Source organism: Choristoneura fumiferana, chromosome 30, assembly GCF_025370935.1.
Source record: "Choristoneura fumiferana chromosome 30, NRCan_CFum_1, whole genome shotgun sequence".
Lineage (NCBI taxonomy): Eukaryota > Metazoa > Arthropoda > Insecta > Lepidoptera > Tortricidae > Choristoneura > Choristoneura fumiferana.
In genome coordinates, this window is record NC_133501.1 from 6,886,541 (window position 1) to 6,910,619 (window position 24,079).

General features: G+C 37.8%; 1 protein-coding gene across 1 annotated transcript; it reads right to left on the reverse strand.

The window, feature by feature from the left end:
* Positions 1 to 591: 591 nt before the first annotated feature.
* Positions 592 to 22,572, reverse strand: LOC141444495 (uncharacterized). The gene is made up of 8 exons (XM_074110043.1): positions 22,496 to 22,572; positions 12,790 to 13,426; positions 10,834 to 10,974; positions 9,701 to 9,910; positions 8,865 to 8,994; positions 7,881 to 7,932; positions 2,290 to 5,926; positions 592 to 1,418 (listed from the first exon to the last, which is right to left on the reverse strand). Exons 1-8 carry the CDS (start codon positions 22,570 to 22,572, stop codon positions 1,359 to 1,361), a joined length of 4,944 nt encoding a protein of 1,647 aa, XP_073966144.1. The 3' UTR covers positions 592 to 1,358.
* Between the last annotated feature and the right edge of the window lie 1,507 nt (positions 22,573 to 24,079).

Below are 24,079 nucleotides of genomic sequence, written 5' to 3' on the forward strand. Positions count from 1 at the left end.
ATTGTCACCTCTATTTTTATAAATTAGTAAGTACCTATATGGAAATTATGAATGAAGCAACCATAAATGAACATCAAATTAAATAATATTGTCATCAAAAAATCAATAATGGTAGGTCCGCCGGTGCCGCGCCGTGCACGTTATACGGCGTCCTCAACGTAAAACGTGGAGGCCGCGGAGCGGAGGAAGCGGAGTGGATACAGTGGAGTAAAATGAAGACAGCGGAGTGGAGCGGAGTACCACGGAGCAGAGGCAGCGGAGCGGAGCCTAGACTGCGCAGCGCAGCGGAGGCTGCGGAGTGGAGGTAGTGGAGCGGAGTAGAGGCAGTGGAGTAAAGAGGAGACAACGGAGCGGAGGCAGTGGAGTAAAGCGGAGGCAACGAAGTGGTGATACAATGGAGCGGAAGCAGCAGATCGGAGGTACGCCTCCACGCCGCTGCCTCTACTCCGTGGTACTCCGCTCTCCGCTTTACTCCGCTGCCTCCACTCCACTCCGCTCTACTGCCTCTGCTCCACTGCCTCCATACCGATGCCTCTGCTTCGTGGTACATACTCCATTCCGCTCCGCTGTCTCCGCTTTACTCCGCTGCCATCTCAATTTATCTGAATTGAAATAAAAAATACAAAAAGATTCCAAAAACCAATCTTAATGTGATTGCTTAATAGCGACATCTCTTGTCCGGGTGAGCGGTTAGTTCCAATGGAGTGCTGAAAGTTTCTCGATGAGGGCTACAGCATAGATGTCGCTAGTGTCGCTGCTTAAGTGACTAAATAAGAAAGCAAACAATCTGAGATATGTGGTGCATAGGAGAAATTCGTGTCTGTATCACTGTCCAGTAGTGGTGTAGTGGTATAGCACGTGGCACGGAATGCCGAGGACCTGAGTTCGATTCCCAGCGCTGGTCTTATTTTTCTGGTTTTTCTATGCATCTATATTTCAGTTTGTATTTACGATATGGCATAGAGAATCTATATTTATTCATAAAAGGACATAGTTACAAATAGTAGTTCACTTAAAATTAGATGACAGGGTTTTCATGTAGACTTAGTTTTATATCAAGCATTCACTAGACTTCAGCTTATAGTTTCTTGAAGATTAAATATGGTATGTAAGTTGCAGTAAATATTAATAATTGCAGTAATATAATAGTAAATTGCAGTAATATTCCCTGTAGATGTGTCTGTCATGTCAGCTTGAAAGTTCCACTTTAGCGGCATATTCATTTGATAGGAACTTGTTTAAAAATCGAAAGACCACTTATATTGCTGACCTTACATCATTATAGGATATCATATATGATCGGAAATCATCTTTAGAATGCTTTTATAGGGCTACATTGATATTTATAGGTAAGCTTTCTATTTCTTCCCCTTAGATCTTTTGTTGCTGTTGCTGCTAGAGTTGGCATTACTCCGTCCCTGAAAACAATTTGATTATTAGTAAAAAGAAGACACTGATCCTGAGTTAAAAAAGTGACATGTAAAAGAAAATAGCCCTTTCCGGCCTACTTGATGAACAAACGTTTTGAATTTTGAAAAAGGAAAAATCTAAATTTTAAATTTTAGAATTATTTTTAAAAGTCGCTGAACTATTGTCGTTCAGTTTGACGTGTATTTATATTTTAATTATTTGCTCCCGTCCCGTTAAAGGGCCCATCCCTTTGACTCGGCCTACCCGGCATATGATAAATATATAGCAGCGACCCGCCCCGGTATCGCGCGGGTGTAGTTTTTGGTAAATGGAACTGAAAAATGTGAAATGCCTGTGATTACAGTTTTTTTAATTGTACCCGAGCAAAGCCAGGGCGGGTCGCTACTTAGTACAAAAACAAAGAACACAATTGTCGAATATAAAAACACAAGTACAAGTATTAAGTAAACACAAGTTCTTATTAAGGAATCGCTTGCAATCAAACTTGGAGTGGATGAGAGGAGGAGGAGTGGAGCAGCGTTTCCAGCAGAGATGTGCGAGGATGTGGTGCGAGTCATATGTTTTTCATCAACCAATAGAAACGCTTCATTTACCCATCCTCGCATAGCACATCTCTGATGGAAAAAGGTCAACGAAGCGAGGTTTTTGTAGATACAAAACAATAGAAGGATGAGTGCGTGGGATAGCATCCTCGCATAGCACATCTCTGGTGTAAACAGTCACACCATTTCACATCTTCGCTACACATCCTCGCACCGCTTAGCCACCTCGCACATCTCTAGTAGAAACGCTGCTTTAGGGACTGACTAAGAGTGACCAATAATTCAACAAACGATATATGTAATAATATATATTTACCTGTTTTCCTGATTTTTTCTGGTTGCTGTTTGTCGCATTAGAAGCTGGATTTTCTTTTTTGTTATTTTTAACATTTATTATATCACCACCTTTCTTATCAGGAACTTCTTTGATAATATTCGAAATATTATCTTTAATTTTCTTATCTGTCGTCGGCTTGAGTAAATTAGAATCTTTTTGATTATTTGTAACATCGCTTGTATTTACTTCTTCTTTTGATTCCATTTTATCAGGTAGTTTGGACTTTTCCACGTTGCATGTTTCAACTGTGACATTTATTTCACTCGTTTCATTTTCTTGCGCGTTACTAATATCGTCATTTTGACTGACATTTTTCTCATTTCCATCGGGAATTTGAATGGCTTCTTTGATATACTGAGAGTTCTGAGTCAAATCTGGTGTTTCATTTTCTTTACTTTTTGGGTCATGTTCTACCTTACTTTCTGATGATATGTCGGTTTCTTTTTGAAGATCAACCGTAGTTTCTTCCTTTTTATTTTCTTTCGTAATATTGTTCACATTTTTATCATCTCTAACCAGTATTTGTTCTACTGTATTATCAGTTTTCTTACCAGAGTTGATGGTATCACTATCGCTATGACATTGTGGTTTTTCTTCAATAATTGAAATATTAATAGCTTCACCTTTCATCAATTTATTTCCATCGGGAACTTGAATGGCTTCTTTGATATACTGAGAGTTCTGAGTCAAATCTGGTGTTTCATTTTCTTTACTTTTTGGGTCATGTTCTACCTTACTTTCTGATGATATGTCGGTTTCTTTTTGAAGATCAACCGTAGTTTCTTCCTTTTTATTTTCTTTCGTAATATTGTTCACATTTTTATCATCTCTAACCAGTATTTGTTCTACTGTATTATCAGTTTTCTTACTAGAGTTGATGGTATCACTATCGCTATGACATTGTGGTTTTTCTTCAATAATTGAAATATTAATAGCTTCACCTTTCATCAATTTATTTCCATCGGGAATTTGAATGGCTTCTTTGATATACTGAGAGTTCTGAGTCAAATCTGGTGTTTCATTTTCTTTACTTTTTGGGTCATGTTCTACCTTACTTTCTGATGATATGTCGGTTTCTTTTTGAAGATCAACCGTAGTTTCTTCCTTTTTATTTTCTTTCGTAATATTGTTCACATTTTTATCATCTCTAACCAGTATTTGTTCTACTGTATTATCAGTTTTCTTACCATAGTTGATGGTATCACTATCGCTATGACATTGTGGTTTTTCTTCAATAATTGAAATATTAATAGCTTCACCTTTCATCAATTTATTTCCATCGGGAATTTGAATGGCTTCTTTGATATACTGAGAGTTCTGAGTCAAATCTGGTGTTTCATTTTCTTTACTTTTTGGGTCATGTTCTACCTTACTTTCTGATGATATGTCGGTTTCTTTTTGAAGATCAACCGTAGTTTCTTCCTTTTTATTTTCTTTCGTAATATTGTTCACATTTTTATCATCTCTAACCAGTATTTGTTCTACTGTATTATCAGTTTTCTTACCATAGTTGATGGTATCACTATCGCTATGACATTGTGGTTTTTCTTCAATAATTGAAATATTAATAGCTTCACCTTTCATCAATTTATTTCCATCGGGAATTTGAATGGCTTCTTTGATATACTGAGAGTTCTGAGTCAAATCTGGTGTTTCGATTTCTTTACTTTTTGGGTCATGTTCTGTTTTACTGTCTGATGATATGTCGGTTTCTTTTTGAAGATGAACCGTAGTTTCTTCATTTTTTTTTTCTTTCGTAATATTCTCATTCTCATGTTTACCATCTTTAACCAATATTTGTTCTACTTTATAATCAGTTTTCTTACCAGAATTGATGGGATCACTATCGCTATGACATTGTGGTTTTTCTTCCATGGTTGAAGGATTTGATACATCTGTCATCAAACTGATTGACTCAGGATCCTTTTCGCTATTTAGAATGACTCTTTCATTGATATCTTCATTGTTTGATTCAGAATTATTAGGAATATTACAAATTTTCTCGTCATCTGTTTCGATTGTGACTTTAATTTCTTTTACTGCATTGTTAAATGGCTCTTGAATCTCATTTGTTTTATTTTCTTCGATCAATTGTTTAGTATCTTTGTTATCAATTGAATTGTTTATGGTTACATTGATTTTCTGAGCATTTATAATCGAATTGACTATTTCTTTTCCTTCGGTGTCTGGGCTGTGATCTATTGTGTTGACTGCGGTAGTGACTATTTGATCGTGTGTAATTTTTTCTTCGTGTTTATTTTCATTCGTGATATTTTCAAGGTTTTCATCTTCAGCCGGTGTTTTTTCAGTTATATAACTAATCTTCTTTTCAGGCTCGATAACGTCGGTGTCACTGTTGCGATGTTGTTGTTCTTCAGTGGTTAAAATAGTTTTGCCAACTTTTTTATCAATATGAGACGGGCCCATATCAGCATCATTTTTCTTGGTCAATTCATCATGTACTTCAAAATGTTCCTTGTTCATTGATTTAGTGGATACAATAACTTCTTTTAGTGCATTGGATGATACTGCTTGACTCCTGTCTGTGTTATTTTCTTGGGACCCAATAATTTCTTCATTTGAGCTATGGATTTCGTGCAGTGTATTTTGATTTTCAGCAATTACATACTTCGCTTTATCTTCCTTTTCAGCATTATTATATTCTTCTGTGGTGCATATGATTTCATGGTTGTTAATTTTTTCTTCGTCAACATTTTGTGTAATATTATATTTTGGCACAGGATTAAAAACCAAACTTTGATCTACGGTTTTCATAAACGCTGCTTTTATGTTTTCTGTGACGTTTATTTCATCATCTTCAACGAACTCCTGTATCATTCCGCTTATATCAAGAATTCCTTCATCACGGACAACAATGTACTTTACGTTCAGCATAGTAGCTTGACGATGTACTGCGCAATGGTAGGCAAAATTATATTTGTCAAAAACTAAATCACAAATGCAAGTAGTCTTCACAACTTTCGTTTCAAGAGAGCACTTGCTCAAATGTTTTACGAAAAACTCCGCCCGATCGAAGCATAGTCGACACTGGCATACAAAAACACGATGAGCTTTTCGTACTGCCAAAACATTTGTAGTCACTTTCTTGTTAGCTACTTTAGCCTCCATTTCACACTTATTCATTGCAATCGTTTCGTTACTTTGATCATTTCTTACTGAATCTTCACCGGTTGTTTCATAGTCACCCATTTCCTCCATGAACACTTCCTTCATGCCACTAACATCTAAATTTTTTTCGTCTCTTACAACAATTTTCTTCACATCAAGAGCTGTATATTGACGATGCACTTGACAATGATGGGTGAAGTTGTATTGATCAAAAACTAAGCCGCAAGCACATTTGGTCTTCACAATTTTCATATCAGGGGAGCATTTGCTCAAATGTATGTCCAATAGAATCTCTGGCCGATCGAAACAGAGTCCACAAGCGTGGCACTTGTAGACAAGAGACACTTTAGTGTCTTCTGCAGAGTTACTTTGATCGTTAAACAGTGGAGTTATACAAGGTCGTGTTCTTTTTAATCGATAGTCTTCTGGAGTAGATCCCGTTTCATTGTTGCTTGAGTTTCTTCTAATTTTCCTGGATTTAGATGAGCTGTAATAGAAAAATACGAAGACATATAAATAACTGTTGAAATTTAGAAGTAAGGGACACAATATCACCATCATCATCAGCTGGAAGACGTCCACTGCTGAACAAAGGCCTCCCCCTTAGAACGTTACAATGAACGACAATTCGCCACTTCCATCCACCGGTTTCCCGCAACTCTCACGATGTTGTCAGGTGGTGGAGGTGGTGTCGACACAATATGGCTAGCATAATAGGGAATATTACCTACTGCATGTTTCTGCCGTCAGCACTAGCCTAGCACAAAACCGTAAACAGTTTTTTGAGTATCTTAAATGTCATAATATCATGTTATTTCAATTATTTTTTTGGAAATATAGCTCTATCGTTACTATCGATGTCATCATCATCATCCCAGCCTATATACGTCCCACTGCTGGGCACAGGCCTCCTCTCAGAACAAGAGGGCTTGGGCCGTAGTTCCCACGCGGGCCCAGTGCGGATTGGGAACTTCACACGCACCATTGAATTGCTTCGCAGGTTTGTGCAGGTTTCCTCACGATGTTTTCCTTCACCGCAAAGCTCGTGGTAAATTTCAAATGTAATTCCGCACATGAATTTCGAAAAACTCAGAGGTGCGAGCCGGGGTTTGAACCCACGACCCTCTGCTTGAGAGGCGATAGGTCAAACCACTAGGCCACCACGGCTTCACCACTATCGATGTAAATATGTTATTTTGTTACGTGAACTTTTGAAATGATAATTCGGGGGTTTTTAACCCCCTACGCAAAAATCGGGGTGTTATAAGTTTGACCGCTATGTGTGTCTGTGTGTGTGCCTGTCTGTCAGTCTGTGGCACCGTAGCTCTTAAACGGGTGGACCTATTTGAATGCGGTTTTTTTTATTTGATAGCAGGTTTTCTAGCAATGTGGTTCTTAGACATGTTTTTCAAAATCGATTTTCGGCCGTTTTTGAGATATTGAACTTTGAAGTGACAAAGTCGGGGTTTTATAGCTTTTTGTTGGTTAGGTTAGGTTATTCCTAAGGTGTTGGGGAGCTAGTTAGGGTATGTGTTGTAATTGTAGTAGGGTAGAAGTACCGTTTTTGGCCACCTAGCACCGTTTTTGCACAGTTGACATTTGAAGTACTTACCTAAGAAGTACTAATATATTATATAAAAAGTTATACCTAGTATTGAAACGATATGTTTAGTGAGTTTTCAAAAGTTTACACTGAAACGAATAAAGTTTGTAATGTTTTATTACTATACATATAACATATGAAGCCGTGGTGGCCTAGTAGTTTGACCTATAGCCTCTCAAGCAGAGGGTCGTGGGTTCAAACCCCGGCTCGCACCTCAGAGTTTAACGAAATTCATGTGCGGAATTACATTTGAAATTTACCACGAGCTTTGCGGTGAAGGAAAACATCGTGAGGAAACCTACACGAACCTGCGAAGCGATTCAATGGTGCGTGCGAAGTTCCCAATCCGCACTGGGCCCGCGTGGGGACTGTGGCCCAAGCCCTCTTGTTCTGAGAGGAGGCCTGTGCCCAGCAGTGGGACGTATATAGGCTGGGATGATTACTACATATATACATTTATTTCAAACGTATATTCAAACAATAAATGGCCATAAACGGTACAGTGGCCACAAATGGTACTTCTACCCTTACCCTTTACATACTTATCCTCCTGGCTCCTGAGTCTTAACTTGTTTAACAGACGTATTACTTAAAACCTTGACCTGGTCCACCAGCTTTGTTATTTTGGTCATTATTTTTTATTATTCTCTATTCAATGAACAATGTGTATTCGGCCGTATTCATAGTGTCAATCGGTCCTTTATATTATGCGACGGCTCAGGAGGTTATAAATTCTCATAAAAAGTTAAAAGAGCTCAAATCTAAATATTATATTGGCCGGAGTTGTATAATATCGTCAATGTACAAGTACGAGCTTCTTCTACAATAAGCTACTTACATTGGTGAAATCCAGTATGAGCCAATACGATGAGCCGGTCGCTCGCATATGTCTGAAAATAACATAAAAATAATTAGTCTATAAAACTAAAAGAAACATTAAATTTAAGCTAACAAAAACCCGACTGCCTTACAAACTAAAAGGATAAAAATAACCCTAGTGGTAGATATTTGTCAAGTAGCTAATTTAAATTGAAAATACAAACTGAAATATAGATGCACAGAAAAAACAGAAAAATTAAGACCATCACTGGGAATCGAACCCAGGTCCTCGGTAATCCGTACCGCGTGCTATACCGCTACACCACTGATGGTCAACGGTACCGACACGAATTTCCCTATGCACCTTATATCTCAGCTTGTGTTGCTTACTTAGTCACTTAAGCAGCGACGCTAGCGACATCTATGCCTGTATTTTCAATTTCGGTTTTACGGGATGACCGTAAAAGTAAAAATTTGGAATTGAAATAAAAAATACAAAAAGATTCCAAAAAACCAATCTTAAGCTAATTTAAAATTCAACAGTCGGGACCCATTACCAAGAATTTTTGAGCTGGTCATGATTTGAATGGGCCCGACTGATGAACTTGTTGACTTTATTGTTCCGTTTCATTCATATGATTAAATGACCGATCGTGACGATCAATTGCTTCGTGTACAGCTGACAATTTCGAAGCGACCGATCGCCACGATTTTCGTCCGATTGGTCGAGGCGATTAATCTTACCATGTATGGGCCCTTTTTAAATTTACTTAGCCAATAAAATTGGTTACGTAGCTTAACATCTCAAGTCAAATGTCATAAGTTCGTTTAGGTCATTTAGGCTTTCGACATTCTACAACGTATGTATCAAGTTTATGACAAATAATATTATTCATTTTGTACATTCTGGACGTACCTATGTGTATCAAGCTTATGACATTTGATTTTAGATGTTATGCTAAGCAACCCCGTTACTATTTGTTTTTAGCACTTAGGTACATACCTGCTGATTTAGATCGAAGTACTGTGCCAGGCCCAAAAGTCGGAGTAGGGGTGCGAGAAATCAGCCTGATTGATTGGCTACGACTGAGCAAACCCGCCTCCAAGTTAGCCTCAAGAGCGTCGCCCCGGCTCTGTATATAAAAAAAAAAACATTTTTATAGGGTTCCGTACCTACCTCAAAAGGCGTAAACAGAACAATTGTAATCCTTCGAGGGGTTTCGCATATGAATGTCAAATTACTGGGTTCTCACGATACAGGCCCGACCTAGTGTGAGAACCGCTGTTAAACTCTAGTTCCTACCTTAAGGTTAATTAGCCATGTAAATTCTTACGTAATGTACTTTAAAATTGGCAAATAAATATTTTTTTCATTTTTTTCAATCTACCACTGGCAAGAAAATCAACGAGGTATATATTTAAGTAAGTATGTTTTTTTGAACAGATTAACAATGTTAATACATCACAAGTATTTAACACAACCACATTTATAACCCAGTAGATTCGCTATTTGGAGTAACAGATCGCCAATGCGGATCGGATATGTCTTCTTGAAAAATATATTTGAAGAAAATCATTTTCCCATACAAAAATATTCATGGGTTTGTAACCGTCGAACATTTAATGTTCATCCCGTCGATACAGTAAACTGTCCCCTCAAATTAAAGAACGCATTTAAATAAATTGGACCCGCTACATGGCGCTGTGGTTGGTATGTTATCATAATTTTAATGTAGTGTTTTTTCGGATAGCACAACGTCTGCCGAGTCCGCTAGTATATAAGAGGGGGAAAATGGGGGCCCCCCGATGGGAAACAACCACCGTCAGTAAGATACGTACCTTCAGAGTCAACACGCATTCCTTGATCTTGTTATAGAACTCATAAGCCACTTGCCGGCTGAGGAACTTGGCAGCCAGCGTACGGAATGCCCCAGGACCCCCCTCAGTGATGTAGTGGAACGTCCACTCCCAGGCGTGACTGCGGCTGTACCGCATCTGGTGCAGCTTGAAGCTGTCCGTCAAGGTCATGGTCAATGAAGTCTCGTAACCCTGTCGACAAGATACTACGATAGAGAAAACCTACTGTCACATTAACACACGCACGCACACACATAAATCATAAATCATTTATTGTGTGCAAGTATTTAGTTTGTCTTTTTTTTTCTTTTTGACCCAGACGCAAAAAGAGAGGTGTTATAAGTTTGACCGCTATGTGTGTCTGTGTGTGTGTCTGTCTGTCTTTGGCACCGTAGCTCTTAAGCGGGTGGACCGATTTGAATGCGGTTTTTTTAATTGAAAGCAGGTTTTCTGGCGATGGTTCATAGACATGTTTTATCAAAATCGGTTCAGCCGTTTTTGTTGGTTACGTTAGGTTTGTATAATACTTCAAACTCTTGTTTGTGGGGAGGAGCGCTCCTTATCCTAAACTCTAGGACTGGTTCTATATAACTCCGCTTCCAAAATCCAACCAGAGTTTATCATCGCATCATAATTTTATTTTTTTATGTCTAACTGTCTATGCCAATAAACCATCTAAAACAGGGATGGGGAAACTGCGACCCGCGGGCCATTTCCGGCCCGCGACCATCAAACAAAAATCAAGAGAAGATTTAGTATTGTTAGAAATTTCATTCTCATTGGCAATGGCCAGCTTGCATACAACAATCACGCAATTTCGCGTACGCGGGCAGGATGAGCGAAAATCGAAAATATTGCACAATAAATTAGTGTTTCAGAAAATACATATCAATATTTTTTACTTCAGTAAATAAAATAGTCAAAAATGCAACAACTTGGTCCGCCATATATTTCGTTAGTACGTTATTTTACGATCCTAACATTCTACCACCTGGTTATTTTACAATCTTGACATTGTACTACCTGGTCATTCTACAACCTGGACACCTGGACATTTTACGACTTTGACGTAAGACGCCGGAGGGCTTTTGGCCGGTATTTTTAAAGGTACTTACATCGTTGTGATATCTTCGAAACTGGAGCTGATATTTGTTCCCTCGCTGGTACAGTATTATAATTTCGCCGAACTCCTTCACTATCCAATCGCCTAAACCATAATCAAAGACCAGCAGGAGAGATGGTGCATTAAACAGCTCCTGAGAAACAATCATTTTATAAGTATTTAAAATGGAGAGAAATTGCACGCGGGTGCGGGGTGCGGGGTGCGTGTCAAATGGGTCCATATCGGGTTGTATAGGTAATTGTTGAAAGGCAGAATGTAATGTTTGACAAAAATGAGAGAGAGAGAGAGAGAAACATTAATTTACACATATTCGATACACATAAAAATACATTAGACGGAGAGAACAAAAAAAAATAACATCGAATAGTATAAAGTGGACCCCACTCAACCACCCCACCCAAAAAAATAAATGAAATGAAAGAAAGAAATGTATTGTTTGTCATAAGTTCATAACCCATTATTCTCTGAACGTGTCTGAACCTTATAATTGTTCAGAATTTTTATAAAACAAACCTAACCTAACCTAAAATTTTCTCTAGGATTAGGATATAGTAAAATTTTCAGAAAACCGTTTCAGAGGGAAATAATTATGACAAACCATAATTCTGATAAACATTACATTACGACTTGCGAAACTTATGAAAAATTAGGCGCGCCCGTATCAATACATTATATTGTTTTTCTAAGGCGCTACACTTCACAACGGCTCACCTCTTGTAGCCCGAAAAGTTTTAATCCTATTTTCACCACCACTACTTTCACTAGACCTAAAATCAAAAAGCCAATTTTTTTATTTTCCTACAAATTCATTCGGCCTAATTTGAGCATTCCGAATTTACGTTGTACTACCTAATTTCACTAGCCTTAACTAAAAAGAGCTAAAAATATTATTTTTCCTAGCTATTCATTAGCCCTTTAGCATCCCGAATCTACGTTATTTTCTTATGCCCGGTTTCTTGATTCCCCTATTTTGAGTTGTCCTAACGATAACGATCGTAATGAATGTCGACGGAGCTCCGCTGCGTGGAGCTCCTATTCCGCGTTGGTAAGGCGCTTCGCATGTTGTCAAAACTCTAACCTAACCTAATCCATGGACCATGGTCGCCATGTGGGTATAATTTACCTAATTGAGTATTTGTTTTTCATATAGATTTCATTCAAACAATGATTAGGCCTTATGGCTAATTATTATTATATTAATAAATCATTAGGAATAATATCATTCATTTTAATAATATTAGCGTTTAATGTTTACACCAATAAGCATTAGGGTACATTATTTTAGGTCTATTAATCATGAGGAATAATTATTATTATAGCTTTAGTAATATTAGTTTAGTATTTTATTGTATTGGTGTGCAATAAAGAGTTATTGTATTGTATTGTATTGTATTAGAGCATTTTTAGTACCTACAAGTAAACATTAGCGTTCATAACTTTTGGTCTAGTTATCAATTCGAACATACAATTTTAGCTGTAATGACTAATGACATTAGAGCTAGTGAAAATAATATTTAACGTTGGTATGTCTAATTAAATTATATTAGGTCTAGTAGAGGTAAACCCGTCACAACGTGTACATGGTGGTCGGTAGGATGAGTATCAGTACCTGAACCATCATGACGACCTTCTGGGAAAATGGTGAGGTGGTTTCCCGTCGCTTTCCACACCGCAGTGCTGGAGTGAGTACGGGGTTTGCTCTCACATCAGGTCTCTAGTCTTTTACAACGCCCAAGAGATGTGGAATCGAGATTTGGACTTATAGATATCTGGTCCAATCGCGATTTAGTCGTATCGATATCTAGTCGAATCGAGATCTGGGCTTATAGATACTAACCCGGTCTATCCTATTCTAAAATCCGGCACGGCATGAACAACGAAGATCAGATTAAATAATAGGTTATTTTTTATCCCGTTAAAAATAAGCTGTAATTGTAATAGTTATTACCTTGTCTTCTTCTGTAGGCAAGATTATTCCGTCCAGTGAAGAAATCTCTTCTAAGTTGTTATCATTTTCATTAATTGACAAATTTCCAATTTCTCTCATTAGTATTTCTTCTGCATCATCTGCTTCAGATTCCTTCGCGTCTTCATTTTGATGTTTCATTTTCTCCTTATCATCTGCATCACTACGTTTTTCTACTTGACTTTTATCCAAAATATTGCTTACATCAAAAGCTACGCCGGCTTCAAAATCTTTTACGTTTTTATCATCTGTTTCCTTATTTTTGGGAAACCTATCTGTCACTGTTTCCTTATTTTTGGGAAACCTATCTGTCACTCCTTCTTTTTTATCTTCTACGCCATCCACAGTGACATTTTTTATAGTAAACTCAGTAATTTGAGGTAATTGAGTTTTGAAACTCGATTCTTCAGTAGAATCTAACTCCGGTTCACCACGGCCTTTGTAAACTAAAATCACTTTAACTTGTTCAATTTCAATTTTCTTATCTTCGGTGTTGATTGTAATTCGTAGATGGCTCGGGCTGTTTAAATCTTGTTCCAATTGAGATAAAACTGGTGTAAGGCTTATTTTATTTTCATTTACTGTCTCGATTACACTTGCAGGCTCGCCTCGGTCCGACCTGAAGAAAAAAAAGTCTTCTATAACTTTACTGCTTTGCGAATTAATTTAAATAGCACTTTCAAGTACGTAGATAATTATTAATAAAGAGCTGCTGCCCGTGACTTCGTCAGCAAAAAAACCCTTGGGAATTACAAAAAAACATAAAGTGGTCTTCTTAAAGCTGCGTTTCCACCAGAGATGTGCGAGAAATATGTTTTTCATGAACCAATAGAGAAACTTCATTTACCTATCCTCGCACAGCACAGCTCTAATGGAAACAGCTGAGCGGAGCGAGGAGAGGTAAATGAAGCGTTTCTATTGGTTCATGAAAAACATATTCCTCGCACATCTCTGGTGGAAACAGTCTTAACGTTGCACTAAAATCAACAGTGCCAAATTTCATGATTCTAAACCCCAGTGGTTGTTATTTCGAGATTTTTATCCCGATCCCGTGGGAATATCGGGATAAATCGGGGCGGTGGTCAAATGTGGCCTCCGAATGTTTGCGATACTGTGAGATGATGGATGCTAGGCAATCCAGTAGGTATCTATAAGTGATTTGTCTGCCTTTACTTATTGTTTAAATTGTAAGTTTCTCGGTGTATTGGCTTATCACTGTAATGCCGTGCAAATGTATTTTAATAATAAATAAATAAAAAGTAATAATATAGATAGCCTCCTTCGAAAACAGACAAGGCAAAGAAGTCGACAAACGTATTGAAAATGCCTGGAGGAACTACTGGTCCATGAAAGCACTAATGAAGGGTAAACTTCCACTAGCCTTAAAACGCAAGCTCGTTGACATGTGCATCCTGCCCATCCTAACCTACGGTGGTCAGACCTGGTCTTTGACTGTGTCCCAGAAGTCCAGACTCAAGGTTTGCCAGCGGGCTATGGAGCGCAGTATCCTAGGTGTTCGAAGAGCCGATAGAATAAGAAACACTGAACTGCGCTCAAAAACCCGAATTGTTGATGTGGGGACAAAGACCGCCAAACTCAAGTGGGACTGGGCAGGACATGTCTGCCGGATGCATCCGGATCGTTGGGCCAAAATCACCACTGATTGGGTTCCAAGCGACGGGCACCGGAGCAGAGGTAGGCCTAAAAGAAGGTGGCGGGACGATTTGGAGTGATTCCAGCCGGACTGGCAACATTTTGCCGAAGCCAGAGACGAGTGGGGGGAGAAAGGGGGGGCCATTGCCCAGCAGTGGGACACTATACAGGGTGGCCCATTTATATCGGTCAGTATGGGAAAGTCTGAAACTATACGACATACGCAAATTTCTTCTTAGGAACCATGACGTCGATTTTAATAACAAGAAAAACTGCATTCATGCATTTAAAAAAAACCTGTACTCAGCTCGGGAATCGAACCCGGTTGTTGTGAAAAAAAACTTACACTATTTCTCTATTTCTATTTAGATATCGATTGTACGTCTTAAGAAGTAAATGTGCCAGTCACTTTCAAATGTGGTTTATTACGTCTCTGTATCTATGTACATACCACTTATTTTAAGTGGGATTTTCAATTGATTGTAAGTGTTTGATTAATAGAAGTTAGCAATTGCAGTCAGAAATAGATAGTGTTATCGCAGATAACAAAACTTCCGTAAAGGTTTAATGCAATGCCAATGCCATATGATATAGGTAAAGTGGTGTATGTAACAAGTTTCGACACCAGCAAAGAGGTACAAACAACCATAGAGACAATTTTACAGGCCAGAATTTGTTGAATATTGTAACGGTGGACACTTCGAAAACCTACTAAAATAAATTAAAGTATGTGAAAATAATGCATTTTATTTATTTTAGACATAATGTTTCATGAACACATTTACTTCTTAAGACGTACACAATCGATATCTAAATAGAAATAGTGTAAGTTTTTTTTTTTCAAAACAACCGGGTTCGATTCCCGAGCTGGGTACAGGTTTTTTTTAAATGCATGAATGCAGTTTTTCTTGTTATTAAAATCGATGTCATGGTTCCTAAGAAGAACTTTTCGTATGTCGTATAGTTTCAGACTTTCCCATACTGACCGATATAAATGGGCCACCCTGTATAGACTATTAAAAAAAAATTGCCTAAGTGTTATTCCAGACGCCCAGCTATCTATGATCTAAATCGGTCCTGCCGTTTTAGCGTGAAGGAGGAACAAATCAACACAATTTTCTTAACGACGCAAAGCCACCAGGTAATAAAATGTTTGACCCAAATATCAAACAGAACAAAAAGATTACCAAAACCGGACTTTGGTTTTACTTTGCATGTTTTGTTTACGGAATAACAATGGACCCTTTATTTGATACTTCACGTAATCTTAATGGCCTTAGTTGATTATACGCGAGTTGACGACTGGATGGCCAAGTGGTTAGAGAACCTGACTACGAAGCTTGAGGTCCCGGGTTCGAATCCCGGCCGGGGCAGATATTTGTATGCATAATACGAATGTTTGTTCTCGGGTCTTGGATGTTTAATATGTATTTAAGTATGTATTTATCTATATAAGTATGTTTATCCGTTGCCTAGTGTCGATAGTACAAGCTTTGCTAAGTTTGGGACTAGGTCAATTGGTGTCAAGTGTCCCATGATACTTAATTTATTTATTTATTTATTTATTTATACATTTACTGTGATTATACTGTGCCAGAAAACGCTGTTACCAAATTCAACGGAACACAGTATCAACGCAAGTAAAAAGAGCTCTGGGTGGCTAGTGGAAGGGATACGTTTGTGCATCTGTCAACTAACAATCGAATGGCGTGACGGCCGCGCGCGCATCCCCCGCCCCCACTGCTCCGCCACCAATTTGGTCCGTATTTCGCTCACTGCGCAGGTATATCGCCAGGAGCTCTTTTTACGTGCGTTGATTTGTAGTCGTTGTCATAGACTTCTTTGAAAATATCAGTGTTATGAAAGCGTCCAGTCGCCAACAGAAGTGTATGATCCCCGTTCATTAGTATGAATAATACAAATATCTGTTGTTCTATAATAAAAAATAGGATTCCGTAGCCATTACGAAAAAATTAAGTAATATTTTTCTAAAGGATTTCGTATTTTATACGGAATCTTCCAAGTTTAGGTATATTTTATACCTTAGGCTGCTATTTACTCATAAACTACTAATAATTCTCAAGCAAACTTGGCCGCTATAGTTTTCCTTGAAAGTTTGATATACTTACTACCATCCTGAATTTTTTCAAATTTTTCCACCCACCGGTTTAGATTTTAGAGGGGAGGGGACGCTCCATTTTAATGAAAATTTGCACTTTAAAGTTGAATATTTCGCAAACACATCACTGAATCGAAAAATTGTCTTAGCAAACCCCTAATGGTTTTAAAAGACCTATCCAACGACACCCCACACTTTAGGGTTGGATGAGAAAAAAAAATTACCCCCACTTTACGTCTATGGGAGGTACCATAATTTTTTTTTTTTTACTTTTAATTGTACCATTTTGTCGGCATACTTTACCTTTATATCCGTGCAAAATTACAGCTTTCTAGCATTGATAGTCCCTGAGCAAAGCCGCGGACGGACGGACAGGGAGACAGACAGACAGACATGGCGAAGCTATAAGGGTTCCGTTTTTGCCATTTTGGCTCCGAAACCCTAAAAAACGATAAGGCTTTTTTAAACAGCCGAATATAATTGTTTACCCATGCGAAGCTCCGGTTAAAGTTTGGTAAAAAATACATATTATAATAGTAGCAAACTTAACTTAACTTGTGTTTCTTAAGGCTACTTGCTGGAAACACATAAATATCGAGTTAGCGTTAAGATCAGTTTAGTAGTGTCAAATTGTATGGAACTGTCAAGCTTAAGCCTGGATTAACTACTAAATCTCGATTTATTTTTTCCTGCAAGACGACCTTAGTATTTAGTATAAAAAATTGTGTGCATATTATGTATGCTAATTTCCATTGTGTTTATACTATGTAATTGTACCGAATTCAATAAATAAATAAATAAACACGCCAAATACAACCACAATCATCAATGTGGTAAAACTAAAACTAATATAAATACAGGATGAAGCCGCAGCACAGATAACGCCCAAAATAGTATTTTAATCGGGAATTAAGTCCGACCCCATTGTTATAATACGCCTAATCAAGTTTATGTTATGAATGTGTTTTGTGTTTTTAACCGACTTCAAAAAAGGAGGAGGTTCTATGTTCCAATGTTTGTATTTTTTTTTATGTATGTTCGCCCATTACTCAGTCAATTGTGGACCGATTTTCAAATTATTTTTTTATTCGAAAGGGTACTCTTCTGAGGTGGTCCCATTGACACCAAGTCAAGATCTGAAGATGGGATCCTAGTTAAATCGGGGGCAAACCTCAAATTTTATAGGCACACCTATGGCGATTTTGGCATTTTCAGCATTAAGATAAGCATTTACGTTCAGAAAGTATCATTTGGTAAACTGGACCTGATGAAGAAGACCATAGATGACCAATGGAACTCGTCAAAGCTAAGTAATGCGCACTCGTCTATAAACGATCATTATTAATATATTAGCGACTAAGGAGCTTTAAGTTAATGATTCTTTCGAACTGATCTAACTCATAGAAAACTGCGTAACTAAGCCATGTTTGGGCTTCATGGAATCGTGAGATTTACTTTGGCTACGAATCACTAAAAAGTGAGAAATAAAGAAAATTTTGAAAAAAAAAGTAAAACCTACTCCAAAAAAATAAAAATAAACGGAACCGACTACAAAACCCTTGAAAATATTTTTCTAGCACTAGGTACCTACTAGCTCGAAGTCGGTGTCTCAGCACGACCCAGCAGGATGGATTGAAACCCATAGTATGTAGGTGAGGTAGACGACTATTGTTCCATTCCTGCTGGCTCGTGCTGAGGCACCGACTTCGAGTTAGTATTTTTTTTTTTTTGGAGTCGGTTTTACTTTTTCATGAACCAATAGAAACGCTTTATTTACCTATCCCTCGCATCGCACAGCTCTAGTGGAAACAGCTGAGCGGATGCGGATGAAGCGTTTCTATTGGTTCATGAAAAAAACCCCGACGTTGTCACTTCAAAGTTCAATGTCCCATAAACGGCTGAACCGATTTTACTAACACATATCAAAGAACCATCGCTCGAAACCTGCTTTCAAATAAAAAAACCGCATTCAAATCGGTTCACCCGTATAAGAGCAACGGTGCCACAGACAGACACACATAGCGGTCAAACTTATAACACCCCTCTTTTTGCGTCGGGGGTTAAAAACACATTGCTCGTACATCCGTGGTGGAAATGCAGCCACTGCACCGTCACGACCGTCTGCAGGGCTGCTACGAAATTCGAAACTCGAAGTTCGTATCGTACCGTCCCTCTCGCTCTCGTATTAAATAGTATAAGTGTCAGAGGGACCGCACGACACGAATTTCGAGTTTCGTAGTAGCCCTGCTGAAGCACGGAAAGTGACGGCGCAGGGGGGCTACTACGAAAATCGAAGTTCGTATTGTATACCTACCGTCTCTCTCACTCTCGTATTAAAGTAGTATAATCGTCAGCGGAACTGTAAGATACGAAGTTCGAATTTTTCACTTCGTCCTAAATATGGCGTGACAAGATAATGGACCATTCGTCCAAATGGACTAATAAATTAAAAAGGTCTGCTTATCTACTTTATTTCGTTTATGAAACCTTTTTGAATTGAACTACATAAAAGTATATGTGATAAACATATTTCAGTCATTGTAAATATTACGATCTGTGCGAAACTTGATGAATACCCGAGGAACACCTTATAGGTAAAATATAAAACCTTGGAGAAATGTAAAATCCCATCAAAAACATTATCATGTAAAATTTTGCCAAGACGAACGACCATCAATATGTTTAGGTTAGTTTAGTTTATTTATTCATTCAATACATCATTCCATTATAATATAATTTACATAAATATCAGATACTTATATGAATTGTATTGAAACTCGCACTTTCAAAGTTATCGGGTCTCATGTAGAGCCTAGCTTCTGACTCTAGACGCCCTAACTTCACAAACTATGCACCTTAGTCAAATTATGTGGTTATTATACAATTTTATCTACATCCATATCATAACTTCCCTACAATATGTTCAAGCAAATGACGAAGAAACTTAAATAAGTACATATCTGTGGTTTCATCTTAATAACTGTTTACATTAAAGTATCGGTAAGCGACACTTTAATTAGTTTAATTACATTCAAGAACATCTTATAAAAAAATAAACATGTTAATTGCGATAGTCGAATTAGTCGATTTGTAATTTCATTCAATAATAATATTATTGTTCCATACATTTTTAGAATCTCGAATATTACAATCGATTTGAGAATCTAAATCGACACAAGCCTAGATTGTTTATGAATTAAAAAAAAACTATAACCATCACTGTCAGTCATTTGTTTCGAATTCGAAACTTAGGTTTTATGCCTACGAAATAAGAACCATTAACTCGAAAATGCAGGTAGGTATATCCGTCTGTACATATTGTAGAAAACTTATAATACATGTAATATGTAGAAAAATGATGTATACGTCTGTACCTACATAATTAGGCGTTATGTAGTCACAAATAACTATTTGAAACGTATTTTGTTCTTTTGTCAATGAAATAAAAAATTAGAAAGTTGAAGCGGGTCAACGTTCGGACGTCACGCCGTGCTAGTGTCGCACGGTGTGACGCCACACGAACTTTGACTGGCTATTATTATCTTCATTATTTTTTGTTTAATGGACAAAAGAAAAAATACATGTCGAATATTTTCTGATAATCTTACTGACAGATTAACTAGATTTTTAACCCCCGACGCAAAAAGAGGGGTGTTATAAGTTTGACCGCTATGTGTGTCTGTCTGTGGCACCGTAGCTCAACGGGTGGACCGATTTGAATGCGGGTTTTTTATTTAAAAGCAGGTTTTCTAGCAAGTTTTTAGATATGTTTCATCAAAATCGGTTCAACCGTTTGTAAGATATTGAACTTTGAAGCGAAAAGTCGGGGGTTTTCCAACTTTTTAATGGTTAGGTTAGTTTAGGAATCTAAATAGTCGATTGCGTGACAGAGACGGCAATACTAGTTTACACCGTAGAAGTAACAAACTTTAAATATCCATTCCATTCTGATCTGAACTTTGCCGTACCCAGCCGCCGCGACATTAAATCTCAGCAAAAAATTCTATGTTACTGTGTAAAGTTTTATCAGAAAATACATAATATATTACAATAAGTTTTATTATTATGCTCATCTCAACGCCCAGAGTCCTTTATAATGGACTTTTGTAATTTTAAATCAAACTCTGTCATCATCATAAATAGACATAAAGTTTGATCCCTCCGGCGTCTTACGTCAAAGTTGTAAAATGTCCAGGTTGTAGAATGACCAGGTACAATGTCAAGATTTAAGATTGTTTTTTTGGAATCTTTATGTTTTTTTATTTAAATTCCAAGTTTTTACTTTTACGGTCATCCCGTAAAAACTAAATTGAAAATTTTCACTTTTACGGTCATCCCGTAAAACCTTAATTGAAACTCCCAGTGCTGGTCTTATTTTTTTGGTTTTTTCTGTGCATCTATATTTCAGTTTGTAGTTTCAATAAAGTTTGATGTTCATAATCAAAAATTTGACTTGGGCGTCAGGGTAGGAGGTTATATTATAACCCAGAGCATCTCTTCAAATTATACAATGATGAAACAAAACGGCAATAAAGTATAACCAACAAGGGGTTGGAAAACCCCCGACCTTGTCACTTCAAAGTTCAATATCTCAAAAACGCCTGAATCGACTTTGATGAAACAAGTCTAAGAACCATCGCTAGAAAACCTGCTTTCAATTAAAAGAAACCGCATTCAAATCGGTTCACCCATTTAAGAGCTACGGTGCCATAGACAGGTACACAGACAGACGACCAAACTTATAACATCCCTCTTTTTGCATCGGGAGTTAAAAAAACCAGTTACCCGTGTCTCGTGTCTAACGCAACGCAATCGATGAATTTAAATAATGCTTATTGTATTGTAAAACTATTTATGGTACATAAAAACACATGAAAATAACAGAACACAGGATAATAAGAGGTACAAAGGCGAACTTATCCCTTAAAGGGACCTCTTCCAGTTAACCTTTGAATGATTGACAGGATATCAGACACAAGAGTAGACACTTCGAGTACTTACAATGAAATGATAAAAGAACCGAAATTTTAAATTAACTCAAACAATGTATTATAACTACACATAAGCGTACATATACCTACCGGGTGTGGCCTGCAATATGAGCAAATAATTAAAACATATCTATGTTTATCTATGTTCCATGATTTAATTTTTTCCTCGTATTACAGGCCACACCCGTTATAGGTACACACTAATACATACTGATAAAGCTAATAAACTAATACATACAAGTATCAAGGCAAATAAACTACATGTAAAATACAACATATACATATATACACCACACATACACAAAGCAGAACACACAACACTGCCTCATTTAAGATAAGCTTATATCTTTGGATTATATTTACACATTTATCTTACTCCTGATTATTACCTATTATTATCACACAAAGCCTGTATAATATAAAACAAAATAAAGGTAACTAAAACTACATACAAACTAAAATTATAAATAAAAAAGTTGCCCAAAATCTCTGCCAGGTGGTAAGGTGCCCAGAAGGCTGGCAGCATTACCACGCTGTATGGCAATGCTTAATCTTTGTGCTAAGAAAAAGCCAGCCGTCTGGTCACCCGAAGCCGTAATCAATTTGGACGACAATGATTTAAAAATATTAAAAGCACTCAAACCCCAAGGACCCATGGTTTCTACCCCAAACGGCTCAAAAATGTAGGCCCTACTGATGCCTAGACATATTTGCGCCGTTTGAGGCATTCCGCAGAGTCTGCAGCGGCACCGGCCCTGTTGGCTGTAGATGGAAGGTGGGACGGCGCGAGTGTGTCGACGCAAGTGGCGTCCCAAACCAACGACCGTCCCATTTTCCATGGCATGAGCGTCATGCCGTCGGGCCTCTTGCCGTCGTCGCGGACCAAGCCCGAAGGTTCCAAAACGGCTGGTGCTCCGGCACTGACCAAGGCCCGGCGGATGACGTCGTTAAGGGCTGCATGCCGCGGGATGCGTCCAGTACTGCTGCGGCAGGAGAGTCCATGGTGGCCGAGGCAGTCGACCTGTATACCGCAGCGATGTGGGGCAACACAAGCCACTCCCAAACGGAGACACACAGCGAGCCGGAATGTGTTGTAGATTTTCTAAAAGATGTGGATATTTCCAAAGATGGCTGCAGCGGAGGACGTAAGAGAATTTCGGTACAAAAAGGCAATAGCGGTTAATTTTAAATAGACGATCAGACTGTGAATAAAATACGAGTGAGAGGGACGTCGTACGAGACAAACTTTGATTTTCGAATTTCTTAGTTGGTAGTAAACCCCAGCTGCGGGAACACTCGATGCTATAAATTTGACTTTAGATTTAAGTATATTCTTGTTTTGCTTTTAATTATTATTATTGAATTAAATTCTACATTCTAAATTCTATTTTTTATTTTTATTCTGGCTGACAATTTATTGTAAGTAATAAGATTTTATTTTTTGTATACATTTGACGATCCTTTTGTGAATTTCTTGTAATTAACTGACATGTGTTTATAATGTATTTTTCCAAAAGGTAATTAATAAATCTAATCTATAGATCAAGGTTTTTCCACCACTCCCACCAGGCCCCATACCACGAAGTGCAAAACTGGAACTTCGTATGTTGCCGTTCCGCTGACGCTTATGTCATTTGATACGCGAGTGAAAGGGACGGTGCAATACGAACTTCGATTTGCGAGTTTCGTAGTAGCCCCTCTGAGGTGTGCGAGGAATGTGTTTTTCATTAATTTATTATTTTTATTATGAACCAATAGAAACGTTTCATTTTCCTATCCTCGCACAGCACAGCTCTAGTGGAAACAATTGAGTGGAGCTGGAGCGAGCAGCAGATGAGATTTTGAGATTTTATGCCCATCCCGTGGGAATGTCGGGATGAAAAGTAGCCTATGTGCTATTCCGATATCCAACTATCTATACAAGGTGTTAATTAAATAACTAAAAACCCCGAAAATATTTGAAAGATTCGTGTTTTGCTAAGTCAGTAATTCTACATAATTTCACACATATTGCGCAAAAGAAAGTTAAAAAAGTGATTTTTTATGTCTCTTATGTGTCACTCTTTTGTAATCTGACGTTTTAACAATAATGACTGTGAAGTTAATATGTGTCTGAAAGAACAAAGAAAAATCGTTTTTTTTTTGTTTGCTCATAATTAGGTACCATCAGCCAAATAATGTGGTCAACCACCCTAAAGTTGATAATCGTTTGCATGAAACAATAATGCCAATAGACGTGTCTTTCAACTTGATAGTTCGACTTTAGCGGCATATTCATTTGATAGAAACTTGTTTTTTAAATTTATAGACCACTTACGTGGCTGATGGACCAGGACCAGGTAGTTTCTATCGACTAACTGAGCTGTCTGCCAAACGGAAATCAACAAAAACACGTTGTATAAGCCCTAAACATACTCAAGTACATACGTACACTCAACGTCATAAATAAGTGATCACTTTTGTACCTTGTCGCTTTCCGCCGCCGCCGTTACACAATTTCGTATGGCTT